General features: G+C 35.8%; 1 protein-coding gene across 4 annotated transcripts in view; it reads left to right on the plus strand.

Annotated features, from left to right (window-relative positions):
• Positions 1-17,425, plus strand: part of CUL2 (cullin 2) — a 97,931-nt gene extending 80,506 nt beyond the window's left edge. For all 4 annotated transcript variants that reach the window (XM_044762013.2, XM_044762012.2, XM_044762014.2 and 1 more), the window contains 5 exons: positions 5,504-5,570; positions 11,158-11,360; positions 13,152-13,253; positions 14,582-14,698; positions 15,691-17,425. In XM_044762013.2, the coding sequence (XP_044617948.1) occupies positions 5,504-5,570; positions 11,158-11,360; positions 13,152-13,253; positions 14,582-14,698; positions 15,691-15,822 (621 nt within the window). In that variant the 3' untranslated portion in view covers positions 15,823-17,425. The remainder of the gene's footprint in view (positions 1-5,503; positions 5,571-11,157; positions 11,361-13,151; positions 13,254-14,581; positions 14,699-15,690) is intronic.
• Positions 17,426-17,875: the final 450 nt, after the last annotated feature.

The following is a 17,875-nucleotide window of genomic DNA, read 5'->3' on the forward strand; positions in this document are numbered from 1 at the left end:
CATTTTAAATATTTTTCCAAAGTCTCAAGGGCTTATGTGATATAAAAATATATTCAAATTCAATAATTAAAAATTATAGTTGGTCTGCTTTGTAGGAAGAATGTAAATTATTGTAGTTCCTAATATTAAAACTAAAATGCTAAGGATGTCATACGGTTATATATCGAAGCATCTCTTATTCTTAGTAAATCTTAATATTTGCTGTTAAGCAGTTTTAAATTACAAAAATTTTGATGTTAGAAGAAAGTTTAGAACCTAGTAGTTGAAACAATCATTTTCTAATTTTTCCTTTGAATTTTTAGCCTTTTTGTTTTGTTTTGTTTTGTTTGGTGAGGAAGATTGTCCCTGAGCTAACATCTGCACCAGTCTTCCTCTGTTTTGTATGTGGGATGCCGCTACAGCATGGCTTGGTGAGCAGTGTGTAGGTCCACGCCTGGGATCCAGACCTGTGAACCCCAGGCTGCTGAAGTGGAGTGTCCGAACTTAACTGCTATGCCACCAGCCCAGCTGTGAATTTTGAGCCATTTTTATACCTTGTTATCCTTTATTGTAATACTTATTTTTATTCCTGGGCTATAATTTAGGTAAATATATGTGGAATGTGAAATATTCTAGAAAAAAATGGATCGAAGTTGGAAAATTCAAGTAAAAGTTGCTTTAAAGTGTGACTAAATAGAAACCTTAGAGTATGACCCAAAAAGCTTTTCAAGAGACTTTAGGGACTGTGTTTTCAACACCTTTATGGCAATAGAGTCACAGATCCTGTGTCTTAGTCCCTTCAGGCTGCTGTCACACAGTACCACAGACTGCGTGACTTATAAACAACAGAAGTTGATTTCTCACAGATCTGGAGTCTGTATATCTGAGATCAGGGTGCCAGCATGGTTGGGTGAGGGCCCTCTTAGGGTGTAGACTTTCACATCCTCAGATGGTGGAAGGAGCCAGGGTGCTCTGTGGGGTCTTTTACTGTAGCACTGATCCGGTTCGGGAGGGGCTCCACCCTCGTAATCTAAGCACCTGCCAAAGGTCCCACCTCCTGATACCCTCACATGGGGCCTTGGGACTTCAACCGTGAGTTTAGAGGGGCACGGACTTTCAAACCATGGCACCATACAGTGCACTCGTTTACAGTGTACAGTTTCAGTGATTCTTACTGTACTCACACAGTCGTGCAACCATCACCACAATTAATTTTAGAACATTTTTATTATCCCACAATTACCCCACAAGAAACCCCCTACCCATTAGTAGTCAGTCATTTTCCCTTCCTCCCTCCTTCCCCCACCTCAGCCTAGGCAGTCTGCTTTCTTTCTCTATAGATTTGCCTATTCTGGACATCTCATGTAGCATCATAATCATTAGTGACTGACTTCACTCACTCAGCATAATGTCACAGTTCATCATGTTGTAGCATATATCTGTAGTTTATTCCTTTTTGTTGCCAAATAATATTCCGTTGTATGGATGTACTACATTTTATTTATCCATTCATCAGTTGATGGACATTTGGGTGGTTCCACCTTTTTGGTATATGAGTGATGCTGCTGTGAACATTCATGTACAGGTTTTCAAGTGGACATATTTTCATTTCTCTTGAAACTGACCCTTTTTGATTTTTTAACTCAGCAAAAGAGGCTTCTGATTTCTTGAATGAACATTTCTTGAATGAACATTAAATGTAGCATTTTTTTAGAGAGAAATCATCATTATGTTTGAATAGTCCCTTATTTGGTCAGTGACTTGAGGTTGTGAACCAGTGAGTTGTGCATACATTTATGAAGTTTAAGATGAAAATGGTCTTTCATTATACTACTTCCTAGAGATGTTCACAGTGGGTAGTTTGAATCATTTTTTCAAGTAAATATATTATTTTTATTTCTTTCAAAATAACGGTTATAAATAACACAGTGTAGGTTCTGGAATCATAATTCCTAGTTTCAAATGTCTATTCTGCCATTTGCTATGCTCTGTGACTTCGGGCAAATAACTTTCCAATATCCTGTTAACTGGTAATAGTACTTCCTCAGAATGTTGGGAAGATGAAGTGAGATAGAGTAAAGCGCTTAGTCTGGTATATAGTAAGTGCTCAATGAGTGGTAGCTAATAGTAGAAGAGGTACTAGTTATAGTAATAGTGATAATGCCAGAGTTAGAGTAGTCTAAACAGCCGGGTAGACTTCAAGCTACCAGGCATAAGGTAGACTTTCAGAATAGGAGTCTAATTTTGGACTTTTTGCATCTTCTTTGAAAAGGCGTGATAGCACAAAACATCTTAGAAACTAAGTAAAGAAGAACATTTATTTGAATAGGCAGAGTGTGAGTTCATGTTTTTATGGATTTTTAAAAAGGATCAGTGCAAACTAGAAGCAGGGGACGGGGTAGCCAGGTAAAGCATTTTGATATATTTGTGACCAGGCAAGAGAAAGAAAACTGACCCTTCACCTTTGACAGTCTTAAAACTTATTTCTTAAGAGGCTGCTTTTCCGGTCAAAATTAAGGCAGAGAGTGGGGACTGGCAGAAATAAAGTTTCCTTCTAACTTTATATTGTTCTTCTCTCTCCCTTTGAAATAATTATCTTCCAATGCTAGTTTTTGTGTGTGTGTGTGTGTGTGTGTGTGTGTGTGTGTGTGTGTGGAAGATTGGCACTGAGCTAACATCTGTTGCCAATCTTCCTCTTTTTGCTTGAGGAAGATTGTCGCTGAGCTAATGTCTGTGCCCATCTTCCTCTATTTTATCTGGGACGCTGCCATAGCATGGCTTGACGAGCAGTGGTAGGTCTGCACCCAGGATCTGAACCCATGAACCCTGGGCCACTGAAGTGGAGTGTACAAACTTAACCACTGCACCACCAGGCCAGACTGGACCCAATAATAGCTTTTAAACCCCTTAAACTTTATTAATGTATGACCTTCATCAGGTTTCAGTTTCCTCATTTACAAACAGAAAGCAGATTTCTATCTGACTAAAAATATGATTGCAAGAATATAGTTCTCTCCATTTGAATTTTCTCCAATTACCAGTAGAGGGAGTTTGTCCTTATATTTATTTCTAGTAAATCCAAGTTTTCAATTACATAGGAATGAAAATCCATCTGTGTACTTAATAGTGTACATTTTTCACATGTAAATTTAATTCATCTTGCTTTGGTAACGTTTATATATTTTACATCTAAAATCTTAAATATAGCTGTTTATCAGAAATTACTTCCATTTTACACTTATGTATCTTTTAAAACTATAGAAATTAAGCTTCAACTCAAAGTATTTTGCATGTTAGATCAATAAATCTTAATTGTTATACTTACTTTATACCTGGTCCACAGTCCGGAATATCACTAAAGAAATGTAAAGTAGTATATATTGATGCAGCTCTCTCTTAGAAGTGAATGAACTCATTGAATAAGGCCCTTTGAGTTCTAATTAACGGCGTCAGATGGTAATTGAAAGATGCTGTTCTTTAGCCTATTATTTACTTTAAAATAGGAAGTTTAGTCAAGATATATTTCTTACTAATAAACTCTAATAACACAATTATTTAATGATATAATTAAGCAAGTTTTACAACTTTTGTCTTTTAATACCAGATGAATTTATAATATTCCCATTTAGAACTTAATCTTTTGTTCTTGACTAGCTATAGATATGAGAGTCTTTATAACCAGAGTTTAAATTTAAGGATAAAGGAATGTTTTCTTTTGACACGTCACTATAATCATCAGTAAAACTTTATGATAGCACTAGATGCCAGGAGTATAAAGAGGTAAAACGTGTGCCTTCACAGCTTGGAATGTACAGTCAGCCCTCCATGTCCACGGCTCACCCATCCGCAGGTTCAACGAACTGCAGATCGAAACACCTGCAATAGTTGGGTCTGTACCGAACATGTACAGACATTTTTTTCTTTGTCATTATTTCCTTAAAAATACAGTATAACAACTATTTACACAGCATTTGCATTGTATTAGGTATTATAAGTAATCTGGAGATGATTTAATGTGTATGGGAGGATGTGCATAGGTTATATGCAAATACTACACTGTTTCCCATAAGGGACTTGAGCATCTTGCAGATTTTGATATTTGCAGGTGGGTCCTGGAACCAATCCCTACAGATACCGAGGGCTGACTCTGCATCCTAAAGCTAGTTTTGTGTTTAAGTAATTTATGAAGAGCATTTTAAAAGTTGGTTTTCTTAGCTTCAAAAATGTGTTATTTTGCTTTTGTCCACAAATTCATTGTAAATGTTTCATAATTAAATTGAGTGCTATAATAGTAATTGAACTTTATTGACACCCCTAGAGATTATTAATTTGTCAAAACATACTTCTGGGCTCCTTTTATGACATATTTTGATTTTCTCTTTGGATTAGAACCAGGCAGAAAGATATTAAGTATTGCAGGTGCCAGTAATTTCCCATTTATCATACAAAGGGGTTGGTGGATTTGCTCATAGAGAACAGTCCTGCACCTTTGGAGGGAAACTTGCTCAACAAGCTTCAGCTTCCCAGGACTAGGCAGACTTGGAACACACCCCTGAAGGCGTTCAGTGACTCTCTTGGGCTGGCGGCTGTAGGCTTGTGTTGCAGGGAGTGGGCGTCGTGCTGCTGATGGGGCGCAGGTTGCTGATGGCTTATTTAAAGTTTGATATACAAATAAAAGCTTTAGGTATATTACGTATGGCACATCAGGCTAAAAATGTGTCCACAGTTCTGAATTGTGACATGATGTATTTGGTTATTTTTCAGTTTTATAATGAAGTTGAGTTTTTACCTTTTTTACATTTTAGTGTCATTTTTTTCACTATATATGTGTACTAACTCTTTAAAAGAGCTCTGTATTTTTTTGGACTGATGTCCTACAATTAACATTCAATCAAAGGAAGGAGTTTTTAAAATTTCAAAGCTACGTTAATAGAATGTTAAATTTAATTTTTTACAATATTATCAACAAAAGCAGATACAAAGACAAGTACTCTGAAGCTTTGCTTGTATGAGTGTTTGACTTCAGGTGGAAGTTAGATTGTGGATGTCACTGTATGGGTAACCACAAAAGCACTAGTCAGCCCATCACTTCGGCAAGGGTATATGTTGGCAAATAGATTAGAAATAAAAGTATGATTTGTATTTTCATATTGAAATTTATATGATGGTGTTTTGGATCAGTAATTAGTATTTATAAAATCCAAATCGATATTCAAAAATGATAATCAATCACTGACTGTGTCATTTCTGAATTTATACAAAAAGTCACATTTGCAGGGTCGTGGTTTAGAAGCAAGAACTCTGGACGAGGTTGTAAGTGAAAAGAGCTGGGCTAATATTTGTGTGCTCTTGGTCAGGGATGCACATGGGTGTGTGTTCTCATCTGTAACATGAGTAGGTATACCAGATGAGCTATAGTGTCTTTTCTAACATGAACTTTTTTTTTACTTTTTTAGTATAGTAATAGCCAAGTAAGTTGTGTTATAGTAGCTGAAAATAATTTGATATTTTTTCTTTTTTACAGTTTGAATTATTTTACAGTCAGCATTTCAGTGGGAGGAAACTTACATGGTTACATTACCTCTGTACAGGTAAAATGCATTAAATTATATCTAGTTTAATGAAATTTACCTGATATGCTTATGTTAATAATTTAGAAATTTCCTGTAGCCTAATTATAAGTTTTTTCTAATGATAGTTTAATTATAGTGCTTGTATTATTACTGCTTATTAAGAAAATTTCTGAATTTTATAATGGTTTATTACATTTATATAACAAACTACTTTTTATAGATATTAGAAATTTCATTTAGAAATCCAGACTTGATGAGTCAGATACTCCTGAAAACTTTATTTTCTCTAAATATGCCAGATCTCTTTAGAAATTTCATTAACTGTTATAGCGTTAGAAGGAGACCTAACCATTTGATTTTTATTTGTGGTACTATAGTAAACTCAATAGTAAATTCTTTTTCTAGAATGTCTTAATTTCCAGTAGTTTCCAATTTTAGAAAAGTTTAATCAGAATCTAATAATTTCTTTTGCTTCTTTCTGGAACAGTGAGGTCCACTCATTTGACAGTAGGATTTGTCATTCAGGAGCTGCATGGTTCTAGACTGTGTGTGTTGCTCTGAGTTGCCTGAAGATGTTAGCCAAAGCAAACGCTCAGATTTGCTCTACTTTTGCTGAAGCTGTGCTTTGAGAAGTGCATTGAATCCGCTTTCTCTACAAGAAGGGAAAGGCTGTGTATGTTTGTCTCTCTTAGAAATGGTGCAAGGAAATCTGATCAGCTGCCATAACCCTTATTAGGAAATTCTTTGTATTCACTCACGTAAGAGAAATTGCATCTGAGTAATTTCTCTTAAATGCCATTTATTTAATTTACATTTGGAATACGAGATTTCATTATGTTACTAATACATATTAGTACATAGTAATTAGTACATAGTAATACATATTTATACAAATTTATCTTTATTGAACAAGCTGGGCATTTTAATTTTTTTGGTAGTTTGTGAAATAAAGAGATGTTTATTGGTATTTTTAGTAAGTAGTCACTTAGTAGTTGGCCTTTAATTTTACATCTTTTGTGAATGTTTTCTGTTTTCATTTAGTTAATATGATTGATTTTAAGAAGAAAACATTGCTGGACCAGCCTTTGGATAACAAAAAAACTGATATATCGTAATGTTCTTGAATTTAATTTACTTCCCCTGACTATCGATCTTGGTGAATTTAAAGCTCTCTTGGTTATTCTCAGTGTTTCAGCAATAATCATCCTGTCTCCTGAAGTAATTTTAGTGAAGGGCTCACTTTTTTGGTGTTCAGCAACTAGTTTTATATAGGAAAAAAGAAAAAACTGTATATAGTTTTTGCCATTGGAATTTGACATGAAAACTGTTACCAATAACACCTAAATAGGAAAAAGAACAACTTTCTTTTTCTGTTTTTGAACTATATTAAATTCCCAAGCTGATCTATAATAACCAGATTTTTGGAATTCTTGTTTGTTTTGTTTTGTTTTGTTTTAGTGTTGTGTGTATGTATCTTAATTAAAGCCAAATAGTTTCTTCCTTTGGGAAAGAGATGTTAATGTTGTAAATTCATTTCTTGTTTTGAATCACTGAAGGCACCGAAGATATCTGTGATCTGTCAGTGAAAGTGTTGTGCAAAGTTTTATTTTGGTTTTGTTTCTCATTTATTCACTTAACAAGAGGTTCTCAAACACTACCCACCTTTAAGGTCCTTGTTCTGGAATCCCCACATTTGTCACAAAGCTCCAGGACTTCTTTAGAATATTGGCTCTGATCCTGGACTGATCACTCAGTTCTGTTTTTTGAGAACACCTGTCACTCGTACTTATACATATAGTCAAAATTAGTCCTTCCTAGTTCATTTCCACATTCCCAGGTATTTTTGTATTGTCATCCAGAGCCCACAAGTGGTTGGAGATAGGGGATAAAGTGGTCTTTGGAGGAATTTAGAATCAGAAGATGTAGGGATATTAGCCTTTAGCTGTAAACCTTGAGCAAGTTACTTAACTTCTCTGAACCCGTTTACTCATCTTTTATCTTTGTAAAATTCATTTATCAACTCAGAGAACATCTTCTGTGTTCCGAGTACTCCTGTGTGCCACATACAGATAAAATACAGAGCCTCAGACCTCAAAAAGCTCACATCTAGTAGGAGGACAGACGAGTAAATAATTGTAGTACAGTGTTTTGGATGTTCTGATAGAGAGGCAAGCCCATGGTATTGCAGCATCCCATAGGTCAGTGGCAGCAAACAGCTGCAGGTGAGGAAAAGGTTCTCAGTAAATAGCTTCTGAACTCGGTTTTCAAGAAGGAATAGGACTTAGCCAAGATAGGCAAAGAAGATGTTGAGAGCTTATCACCAAGAGAAGTAAGAATTTTAAGAAGTAACCAATCTGCTGTATCAGATATGACAGAGAAACTGAATGAGAGAAAGAGGGAAATTCCATTGGATTTATGATTAGGACATTGGATAGAATTATTCTGAGAGAACAACTTGATGAAGAGATGCAAATGCAGAACCTGGACACTGTTACACTGTCTGGATATAAATGAGTTTTATTTGTGGCCTCACAAGAAGTTATAGGAATCCCAGGTCAGTTGCTGAGAGAGAAGTGATAAATGATGAACCCAAGAGAGACACATCATCCACATAGAAACGTAGACGATGCATAAATAATTCATATGATTAGATCACATTAACATTTAGTGAGCTGTAAATCATTATATGTGTTAGTAGTATTTGCCAAAATGGAATCTGGCAAATTTGCCAAAATGAAAGTCACACCATAATGTTGCACATACCCTAAAAGGTCGTGATTCTTTGTCATTGACTGAATTTTTCTCGTTATTGATTTCAATACTTCAACAGCTAAAATTGTGAGGGGTTTTAATATCTAATGTGCAGTCTCTCTTCAGATTTCCCTGATTATCCCTCAAGCGACTTTAATGCCTGTTTTTAAAGCAATCAAATGTCACTAATTGTACTTGGTTATTGTATCTCCCCACATCCTTTCCCCGCCACTCCTCCCCGCTTTAAGCCCTCTCCAAGTACTGTTTGGAAAAGACCAGGGCAGTTGTCTTAGAGAACAGCGAGTGTTCTGGATTTATCAGATTATTTGCTTGGGAGGTATTTTATTTGTTTTCTATTCCCTGTACTTTCTGTAAAGTAGAAATTAGATCTAAAAGTTTGATTATATTTAGATTCAATATTGTTGGCAAGAATACTTCTTAGGTGGTCCTGTGTCCTTCATGTTGCGTTACATCATAAGGCATGTAATGTCAGATTGTCCCAGTGTTGGAGATACCATACTTGGTCACCTGGATAAGGTGCTGACCAACAGGTATCTCTGTTGGAAAGATACTCTTTCCCTTTTTCAATTCACACGTGACCTGAGGGGTGATACTTAGGTCCCATAGGAATACCTTTTTCCAGGAACAACCTTACCCAATGGTTTTAGCATCCACTGGTGATTGTGGCTTGAATCAGTTATTTCAGCACTGTTTGCAAATTAATAATATTCTGTTAATCATGCAACATTTAGTAGCTGACATTCTTCTGTAAAGAAGAGCTTTCCCTTAGAGGCTAGGGAGCCGACAGGTCACGGGGGAGTAACTTGGATGAAACTCTTGGGAGAGTTCTGCCCACTCTTTATTTCCTGTAATTGTAAATACCACTTGAATTATGGTTGGCTTATTTTTTAAAGTATCTATGTATCAGAATGTTTTGTAGTTTGGAGTTTCGTAGAGTTTGCCAACCTATTCTGCAGGGTAAATGACCTCTTTTGTCATTTCACATGACAGTAGTTAAATAAACCATCCAAATTTGGAGTTTCCCTCCCTGCCCCACATGTCCCTCTTTCTCCATTTATTTCAGCTGTGGGCTGACTAATACGAGCATGGTGCTGAACAAAAAGGGAAGAGGTCCATGTGCCCCTGATCCCAACAATTTATTGAAAAATAGCAACAACTACAAAAAAGGCATAATACAAAACTAACTAGTTTTCTTCTTTTTAAGAGTTGTAGAATGAACTTGATAATAAGTAAATGATACCTTGACCCCTTACTTACATTGTCTCCTAATGCTCCTTGGATTCTGGTGGTGGTAAAAGACTGTTTTGTGTCACAGAAAACTCATTCTGTTTCCAAACCCATGGCAGTATGTTACAGCATCAGGGACATGCTGGCTGATGGTCCTACTTAATCTTCCAGGGGCTTGATGCATTGTTTTGTACTTGTTTCTAGCATATGATTAAGCAGTCTGTGCACAAACAATATATGCAATTTATGTGATGTTTTGCTTCTTATCACATTTCCCAAACTTAAATGTTGAAAAGAAAATCTTTAAAATACTCTTTATACTAATTGTTATGTTAGTAGGACACTCCTAATGCTAATTTTTTACTTTGCATGAATTGGATATTCTAATTAATATATTAAGCTTCTTTTCACAAAAATTCAGAGATAGAGAATTTTTTCTCTAGGTTTTCCTATTCAGATAATTTTGAAAAATATTTCTGAATATCAGTTTTTTCTGAAATAAGTTGAGGCATAATGAAAGTTAGTATTAGGCATGTGTGGTATTGATAAGTTGGAGAATTGACTTATATCCTTTAAAATCTTTGTTACATAATGAATAAAGACAAGAAGCACAAAATCTTGATCAGAGTTACTAATTACTACTAACAGGGAGAATGCAGCCTCTGCAGTGAGTTCATGTGAAATACAGTTTCCTTGAGTTACAGTAGAGAGCTCTAAAACCAAATCTCATGCTGGTTTGGTTTATAAATCCATTAACAGTCAAATAATGCAGCCTGTGTGTGAGAGAGAGAGAGAAAATACAATCACTAAACCACAATTGTATGCTTTAGGAAACTGCTCTTTGACTTGCGTTAACTTTTGTGTGTGTAACAGAGTGCATGCGTGTTTGTCATACTGTTTGTGACAAGCTTTTCAGTGTGCTGTCTCCCTGGGACGTTGCAGAACTGTAGTATGCCTAAACCTGCTGTATCTTTTATAGCTCTCAGGGTAGTGTAGAGTCTAGAACATTTTTATTCTATCAACCATTTCAACGAAATAATGGATCTGCCTGTTTGTCTCTCCTCCCGTTTGTATTTGCCCCTAGAAAATTACTGGGTAGAAAAATGTTATTTATGAGACAAAATAGCATTGTTAAATTTTGGCGAAATGACAGTTTAGATGGAGCCGCAGGAGAAGCATCTTCTCTGTGCTTGCAGACCTCCCTGTAGGCTTGAACCTTACCTGGGGTAGACCAGATATACACAGCGTATGAGGCAGTTGCTACTTACAAGCTGTCATTCTCTCCCCTTTGTCTGTCTGTCTGTTTCTCCTCCTAGCCCCACGTCCTCTTTTTTTTTTCTGCCCAAGTCTTAGCCTTCCTATTAATATTTAATGACATTGTTCATACCTACTGGCAAAATTATGATAGCCTGACTATAATTCATACTACGTACTCAAAACTGATATCCCTCCCCTAATTACATTGCTAGCAGAAATGGCTTTACGACGATTTAATAAGTCCTTGGTTCACTCTTTGAGGAGAAAAATATGCAAAATAATTATTACTCAAGTAATTTTGAAATGTTTCTTTGATTACTTTATTATCACTATTTTGTTTTAATTGTAGGAGAAGTTAAAATGAACTATCTGGGCAAACCATATGTAGCCATGGTTACAACATACCAAATGGCAGTTCTTCTTGCCTTTAACAACAGTGAGACTGTCAGCTATAAAGAGCTTCAAGACAGCACTCAGATGAATGAGAAGGAACTGACGAAAACAATCAAATCATTACTTGATGTGAAAATGATTAACCATGATTCAGAAAAGGTATGCGGTAATATTTCAAGAAATTTAAGTATTATAAACATAAAGCTTTTTCATGGGATGTTTGCAGTTTTACAAGTAGGGTTATGCTTGTTCATGACCTTTGTACTTTGGAAAGTGCTTAAATGAGCTACATTACTCCAGACTCCTTATAGCTGTGAGCTGGAGGAGTCACAGAGATGGCTATATAAGTTGGTGCCTGCGTGCCCTTTCTAGTTTGATTTTCTTTGTCCTGTACTATGACAGTTTACTGAAAAGTATAAATTCTGCCACTGGGAAGATTCTGGTTAACTGAGGTTTGAAAACTGCAGCTTATCACAAATCTGTCTGAGTATTTTTCATGTTAATATTTAATTACATGGTCCTACAATAGGAAATGACAGCCTATTGATATCTCTTTGTACACATATTTGACATGTATCACTCCATCCCAAATGCTCCCACTCTCATGTCCCTTAACTTCAGGACTCAGCTAACCACTATATATTTTTAATGTCTGTCGTGAGAATAGCAAGCCAATACTAGATTCCTTTTTTCTTTACAACTTATTTTTCTAGTAATAAGTTTTTGTTGTTGTTAGAGGGTATCTTGGATATTTAAATGGTTAAAAGAGCAACGGATGTGGGTTAAATCTTCTGCTTCAAATTATTGTGCCTATAGGAAAAAATTCTTGTAAATATTTCATTTTTATTTTGGTTAGTAGCCTACAACTTATTTCTCTCATCAATTCATTTTGCTGACATCTCTAAGATTATTATAATATTTGGTAGCCTATAATTGAACAGCTCTAAATGGCATATTATTCTGAAATTCAAATCAGGCTTTTCTTAATTTTGAGAAATGATTAATTTTTCTGACTTTCAGAATCTTAACAAAATATTAAATTCTTAATATTAAGGTTTAATTGAGGCAATTAATTATGATTAAAAATTTAAGTTAAAAATTTTAAACTTCACTAAATGCTTAAAAAGTTTTCTAAAACATGTTTTTGCTGCCCAGAAATGTACAAATAAATATAGGTTGTTTGCACATTAAATTTTAATTATGAATCTGCCACTTCCTTAGCAGAATTTCTTATGTTATTATTGAGAATGAGTCCATCTGCCAAGTGCTTCTTGATCCTGTGAATGGAGAAATTCCACTGCATGATATGAGTGGCTTTCATAAGCCTGATAGAGAAGATGTAATTCTAAAAACTGATAAATAAAAAAACTTAAGAGCTTTTACTTGAGAAAAGACCACTTGCTTCTGGCAGAGTGAATAAAACATGACTTGAAGGATGAGCTCTGTCAGAATCACCCCGGGTCACGGAGAGATGGTCCTCGTGTGCCCTGGAAACAGCTTGTTTCTCTAGTTGGTTATTTTTAATTGGCATTTTATAATTGTGGCATTTTGAGAAACATTAGGTTGTTCGGTTTCTCAAATTGGAGTGATGGAAAAATTATGAACGTTGGTGTTTCATAAAAATTAAAATGTTAAATTCTGTTTAAGCCAGTGAGCTTGACTCTTCTGTCTTAGGCAAAGGTAATATATATAATAGTTGGGCCAGAAAATAGCTCATTTCTAAATCTAAACTGATTAAAATTCTATCAAGTGTAAAATTAGAAAAGAATTGTTACTGCTTTTTTTTTGGTTTGACAGAAGACAATTATTTTACTCTTAAATAATATTTGTAATGTAAAAGATTATGAGAGTTTAGTCTTTTTTGCTTGGTCATTATTTTATTTCATGACATTATTTGCAGCAACTGTTTAATAATTTTTATAAATGTAAAAGAATTATTTTTAATTGTAGGAAGACATCGATGCGGAATCTTCATTTTCATTAAATATGAACTTCAGCAGTAAAAGAACAAAATTTAAGATTACTACATCAATGCAGAAAGACACACCACAGGTAAGTGCTTTTTAATATCATTTCTTTGGGAAATATTTAAGCATTGGACTTTATAAGTAGTAAAATTGAGATAATGCAAAATGTTGCACATCAAAATTATGATATGATACTTCTTTTCTGGTTTATTCTTTGCGTTGACCAACCTTACAAACAGAGTCTCTGCTGGCATTTTAGATTTTAAAAATAGCAGTGTAGTGGGCATCGAAGGAAAAAGTGGTGTAGCTTAGTCACATGTGCTCTTAAACTGTATTAAAGTGTGTGGCGTTGCTTTGCATTCTTTCCAAAAATTCCTGCCTTGAATACTACTGTAATCTCTTATATTTTTCACTTGTAAAATAAGGGAAAGTTTTACAACGTATTTCTTTCAAAGAAAAGTTGTTGAGATTGCTTCTCCAACTCTCATGTGCAAGTGAGCCACCTGGGGATCTTATTGAAACACGAATTGTGATCTGGGGGTTCTGGAGCGGGCTCCAGACTACCAGGTGAGCCGTTTGTGTGGTGAGCTGCTGCTGCCCTGTAACTCAGCAGTGATTATCCAGTTGGTCTGGGATAGCCTGTTCGTATCAGTTAAATTTCCTCATTGCTTCTGTGAGTTTCCCTGTCCTTGGGCTCAGGGCAGCATGTGAGGGTGTATAAGATGCCAGGTCCTCTTCAGGAACTTACTCCCCCATGGGGACATAAATGGTGATTAATTGCTATTAAATTTGAACCCTAAAATATTCAGGATCCTATTTTCCTCTAGGCTAATGAAAAATAATTTGTAATGTGTGGGTTTTATTTTATCCTTTGAAAGTGGTTATGAGATCCCTATTAATGTGCCTGCTTCAATGCCTTGCTTCTACTGTGTTTCCTTGAGCTCCATGGAGATTGGCCATATCTGGCCCATCTTTCCTGGCTTCTCTGCTTGATCCAAATGGAACTCTTTACAACTCTTCCCCTTGAACCCTGATCCAGTGTGCACTTGCAGCCAGTTACTGAAGCATCGAAAAGCATTGTGGTATAGAGTCTGTACTCACTGACAGGGCAGCGGTCTTGAAATCATTGCTCTGTGTCGTTTAAGTTCTACTTTATTGCCTGTTTACATTGAGTACAGTTTATAATAGTGTTAATTTTTTTAAAATAGCCTTCCAAATTTAGCCCAAGAAATTATATATAGCTCACTGTAGATATTCTTTTGGTAATGGCTATGTGATATTGGGCACGTTATAACTGTATAATTTGATACTCAATATTGATTGGAAATTTATGTAAACTCACTGAAAAAATGATTTAAAAATAAGTTTAATGACAATGTCTCATTTGCTTTTTTTTTTTTCCTTGTAAAACAGGAAATGGAACAGACTAGAAGTGCTGTAGATGAGGACCGGAAAATGTATCTGCAAGCTGCTATAGTTCGTATCATGAAAGCACGGAAAGTACTTCGGCATAACGCCCTCATTCAAGAGGTAAAGGAGGACAAGTCCTCAAGACTTCCCTGGGGAGAGGATGTGACCAATGTATGAATTAGGAAGATTTGTTTGTAAAGACGATATAGAACTAATATGATTCCCAAGCAGCATAAAGAAATGCTTCATTGCTTAATGAGAACAGTACTCGTAATTTCAGTATTAGATTCAGGTTTGCTTTGGCTTGAATTTAGAGATCTAAACCTCACCAGTTTATTGAGTCTTCTGTCCAGTTATTGAAGGAACTTGACCACATCAAATATCCATTCGTTCCATGAGTATGTGAGTGTCACCATGTGATAGAGTGCTGGGCTAGTCACCAGGGGTTAATGCAGAGCAACACAGATATGGTTCCTGCCCTTTTGGAGCTCACAGTCTAATAGGGAAGAAATATATTGAAATAATATGCAGGTAAATATAAAATTGGATTAACATGCACTTAAAAAGGATATCAAGTACTCTGACAGTGTATATAAAGGTCTTGACTAAGGGGATGTTGGGGAAAGCTTTCTTGAGAAAGTGTTACTTCAGCCAAGAGCTGGATATTGAATAGAGGTTAAATGGAACTGCAGGGTATGTGTGAGTATTTAGATAGACTAATTAGTTTATAGTTTGTTTTAGTATATATCAGTATTCTGCATTTTAATTCCTTCACAACATAAACGTTGGGGCTTTTATTTGCATAGAAACATTTTTGGTCGTCATGTTGAAATTGATCTCATGCCTCCTTTCTCCTTGTGCACTGTCCTCTGAGTTTAAAAAGTTTGATGTTGTTCACGGCACTCACTTGATGGATCATGCCCATCCATTTGGGATGTTTTTATTCAGTTTAATTACTATAGTTTCATAATTATTTTAAGTATATTCTTCCTATAGGATTAGGTCTGTTTGATGAAACCTCAATAAATTTGAGGCCCTTTATAGCTGATGGTTAAGAGTAATTATAACTGATTGATTAGCAGTAATTTGACATCTGTGTCTCTCTTACACAGGTGATTAGCCAGTCAAGAGCTAGGTTTAATCCTAGTATCAGCATGATTAAGAAGTGTATTGAAGTTCTCATAGACAAACAGTACATTGAACGCAGCCAAGCGTCAGCAGATGAATACAGCTACGTAGCGTGATGTCGCTCTCCTCCAGTGTGGGTGTGAGGTCATTGCCGTCACCATTTGGTGTGTTCCTGTGGGAAAAAGCAGGCCTGTGCCTCCATAATTTGGTCATTTGGCAGCCCCTGTTTTTCTGCTGTTTACAACATCACCAGTGCCACGTCATGAGCGTCCGAGAAAATGCCTAGAGAGATTTCAAGCTCATGTCATTCTGACATTTCTTAAAACTTTATTAAAAGAATGAGTGAAGTATTGCTGAAATGTGGAAATCTGGTTGGGTACCATGCTTTTTCTCCCCTTCACGTTTGCAGTTGATGTGTTTTTTTTTTAATGTATCTTAAAGGACATAAAATAAAAAACTTAAATATTGTAATATGACAGATAACCTAATAATTGTATCCACATTAAAATGACAAACATGATATTGCTGCTTGTCAAATAAAAAAATAAAGAAGTAGAATGCCTTTTTTATGTGGATGAAGTATCACACAAAATAATATGTATCAGTGTTCATGGGTCATTAAAACTAATGCAGCTTTCGTTGCATTTTTCTCTGAATGGTTTAATTCACTTGTACTCCTGCTTAAATCCTACATAGAAAATGTCTAGCTTAGTGTTCTTGAATGCATAAAAAGGCACTCAGCGTAAAGAATGTTTTGTTTTTATACGTTAGAACTGCGGTGGTTATGAGTTTTAAATGCTGAGGATTTAATTCCATCAAGAGTTTCTGGTGCTGTGCTACACCACAGAAACGACATATGAGGAGAGTATGTGGTGACCTCAAGCCTCGTATAGAAAGAGCTTTGCCTTCAAAACCAAGACATTGCTTTTGTTCTCATAATACATTAATATAGTCCAATATCCCAGCTCTGTTGCATCTCTTCTGCCTTTCTCTGAGTTGTAGGAGATCTGGTGATTCCAGTGTATTCCTTCCATACTCCTACCTATCTGTTACCATTACGCCCTAAAATTGCAACACTAGATTCACTCTCAGAAGTCACAAGTGTGCTTGGCAATGCATAACTGAAATACCTTTTTTATCTGTATAGTGCATTACACCAGGTGCCACTCATAGAGAGACGTGAAATTCCATTATTTTGTTTATTATATATATCAACAGCAGTATTAGAATACTTTGGTCTGTTACCATATTTATCTGCGCCACCCCCCCCCACCCCTGCACTACAACACACTCATGCGCACAATTTTTTTTTAAGCTGGAATATTTTAAAGCATATCCCACATAAATCATTTCAGTTACAATATGTCAGTTTGTGTCTCTAACAGATAAAACCTTTTTAAAGAAAAAGCAACCTCAATGACATTATTACACCTAACATATAAACAATAATTACTTAATACCATCTAATATGTGGTCCATATTCAAATTTCTCTTACTGTTGCAAAAATGGCTTTTACAATTGGTTTGTTCAATTGCACTTTTTCTAACTCATGTCTCAAGTGTTGAAAAAAATCTACTGAGCTTATATTTACTTATATACTGTATTTCTCATTTTCTTTTTATTCCTAGAGAGGAAATAATGGCATATCATATTGTACATTCACTGTCAAAAAACAAATCTTTGTTTTGATAACTTGTTGATAAAGTTTTCCAAATTGATTCCTTTTTTCTTAAGTATTTATAAATGTTAAATTAAGTCTTATCCTGGTATCTAATTGTCAAGAAAATATATTGAAAAATACTTGTGCTGAGGTCTACAGAAATGATTGATAAGAGTCTTCTCCACACCTTTTTCCCGTCTTACCTGAAAGGAAGCATATTAAGATATGCCTGTGCGTGAGAAAGAGTGGCCAGCTGCCTATAAGCCGGTCCCTGTCCCACAGGGAGCAGTGCTGGGGATGGGTTTCAGCCCCACCTTCTGCAGAGGAGAGTGGAGGGAAGAGCTGCCATCTCGGGAAGTTAGGCCAGGCGGGTGAAACCATGCCTGCAGAAACCCCAGCTCGCGGCCCCGCACTCAGCGGGCAGCCCTGCTGTACAGCACTTCACGCTTGTGGGCAGAAAGGCTCAGAGCTGCAAGAGGAAAGGAGAGGAAGGGGTTCTCTGCACTTT

The sequence above is a fragment of the Equus asinus genome, chromosome 29 (assembly GCF_041296235.1).
Source record: "Equus asinus isolate D_3611 breed Donkey chromosome 29, EquAss-T2T_v2, whole genome shotgun sequence".
Classification (NCBI taxonomy): Eukaryota; Metazoa; Chordata; class Mammalia; order Perissodactyla; family Equidae; genus Equus; species Equus asinus.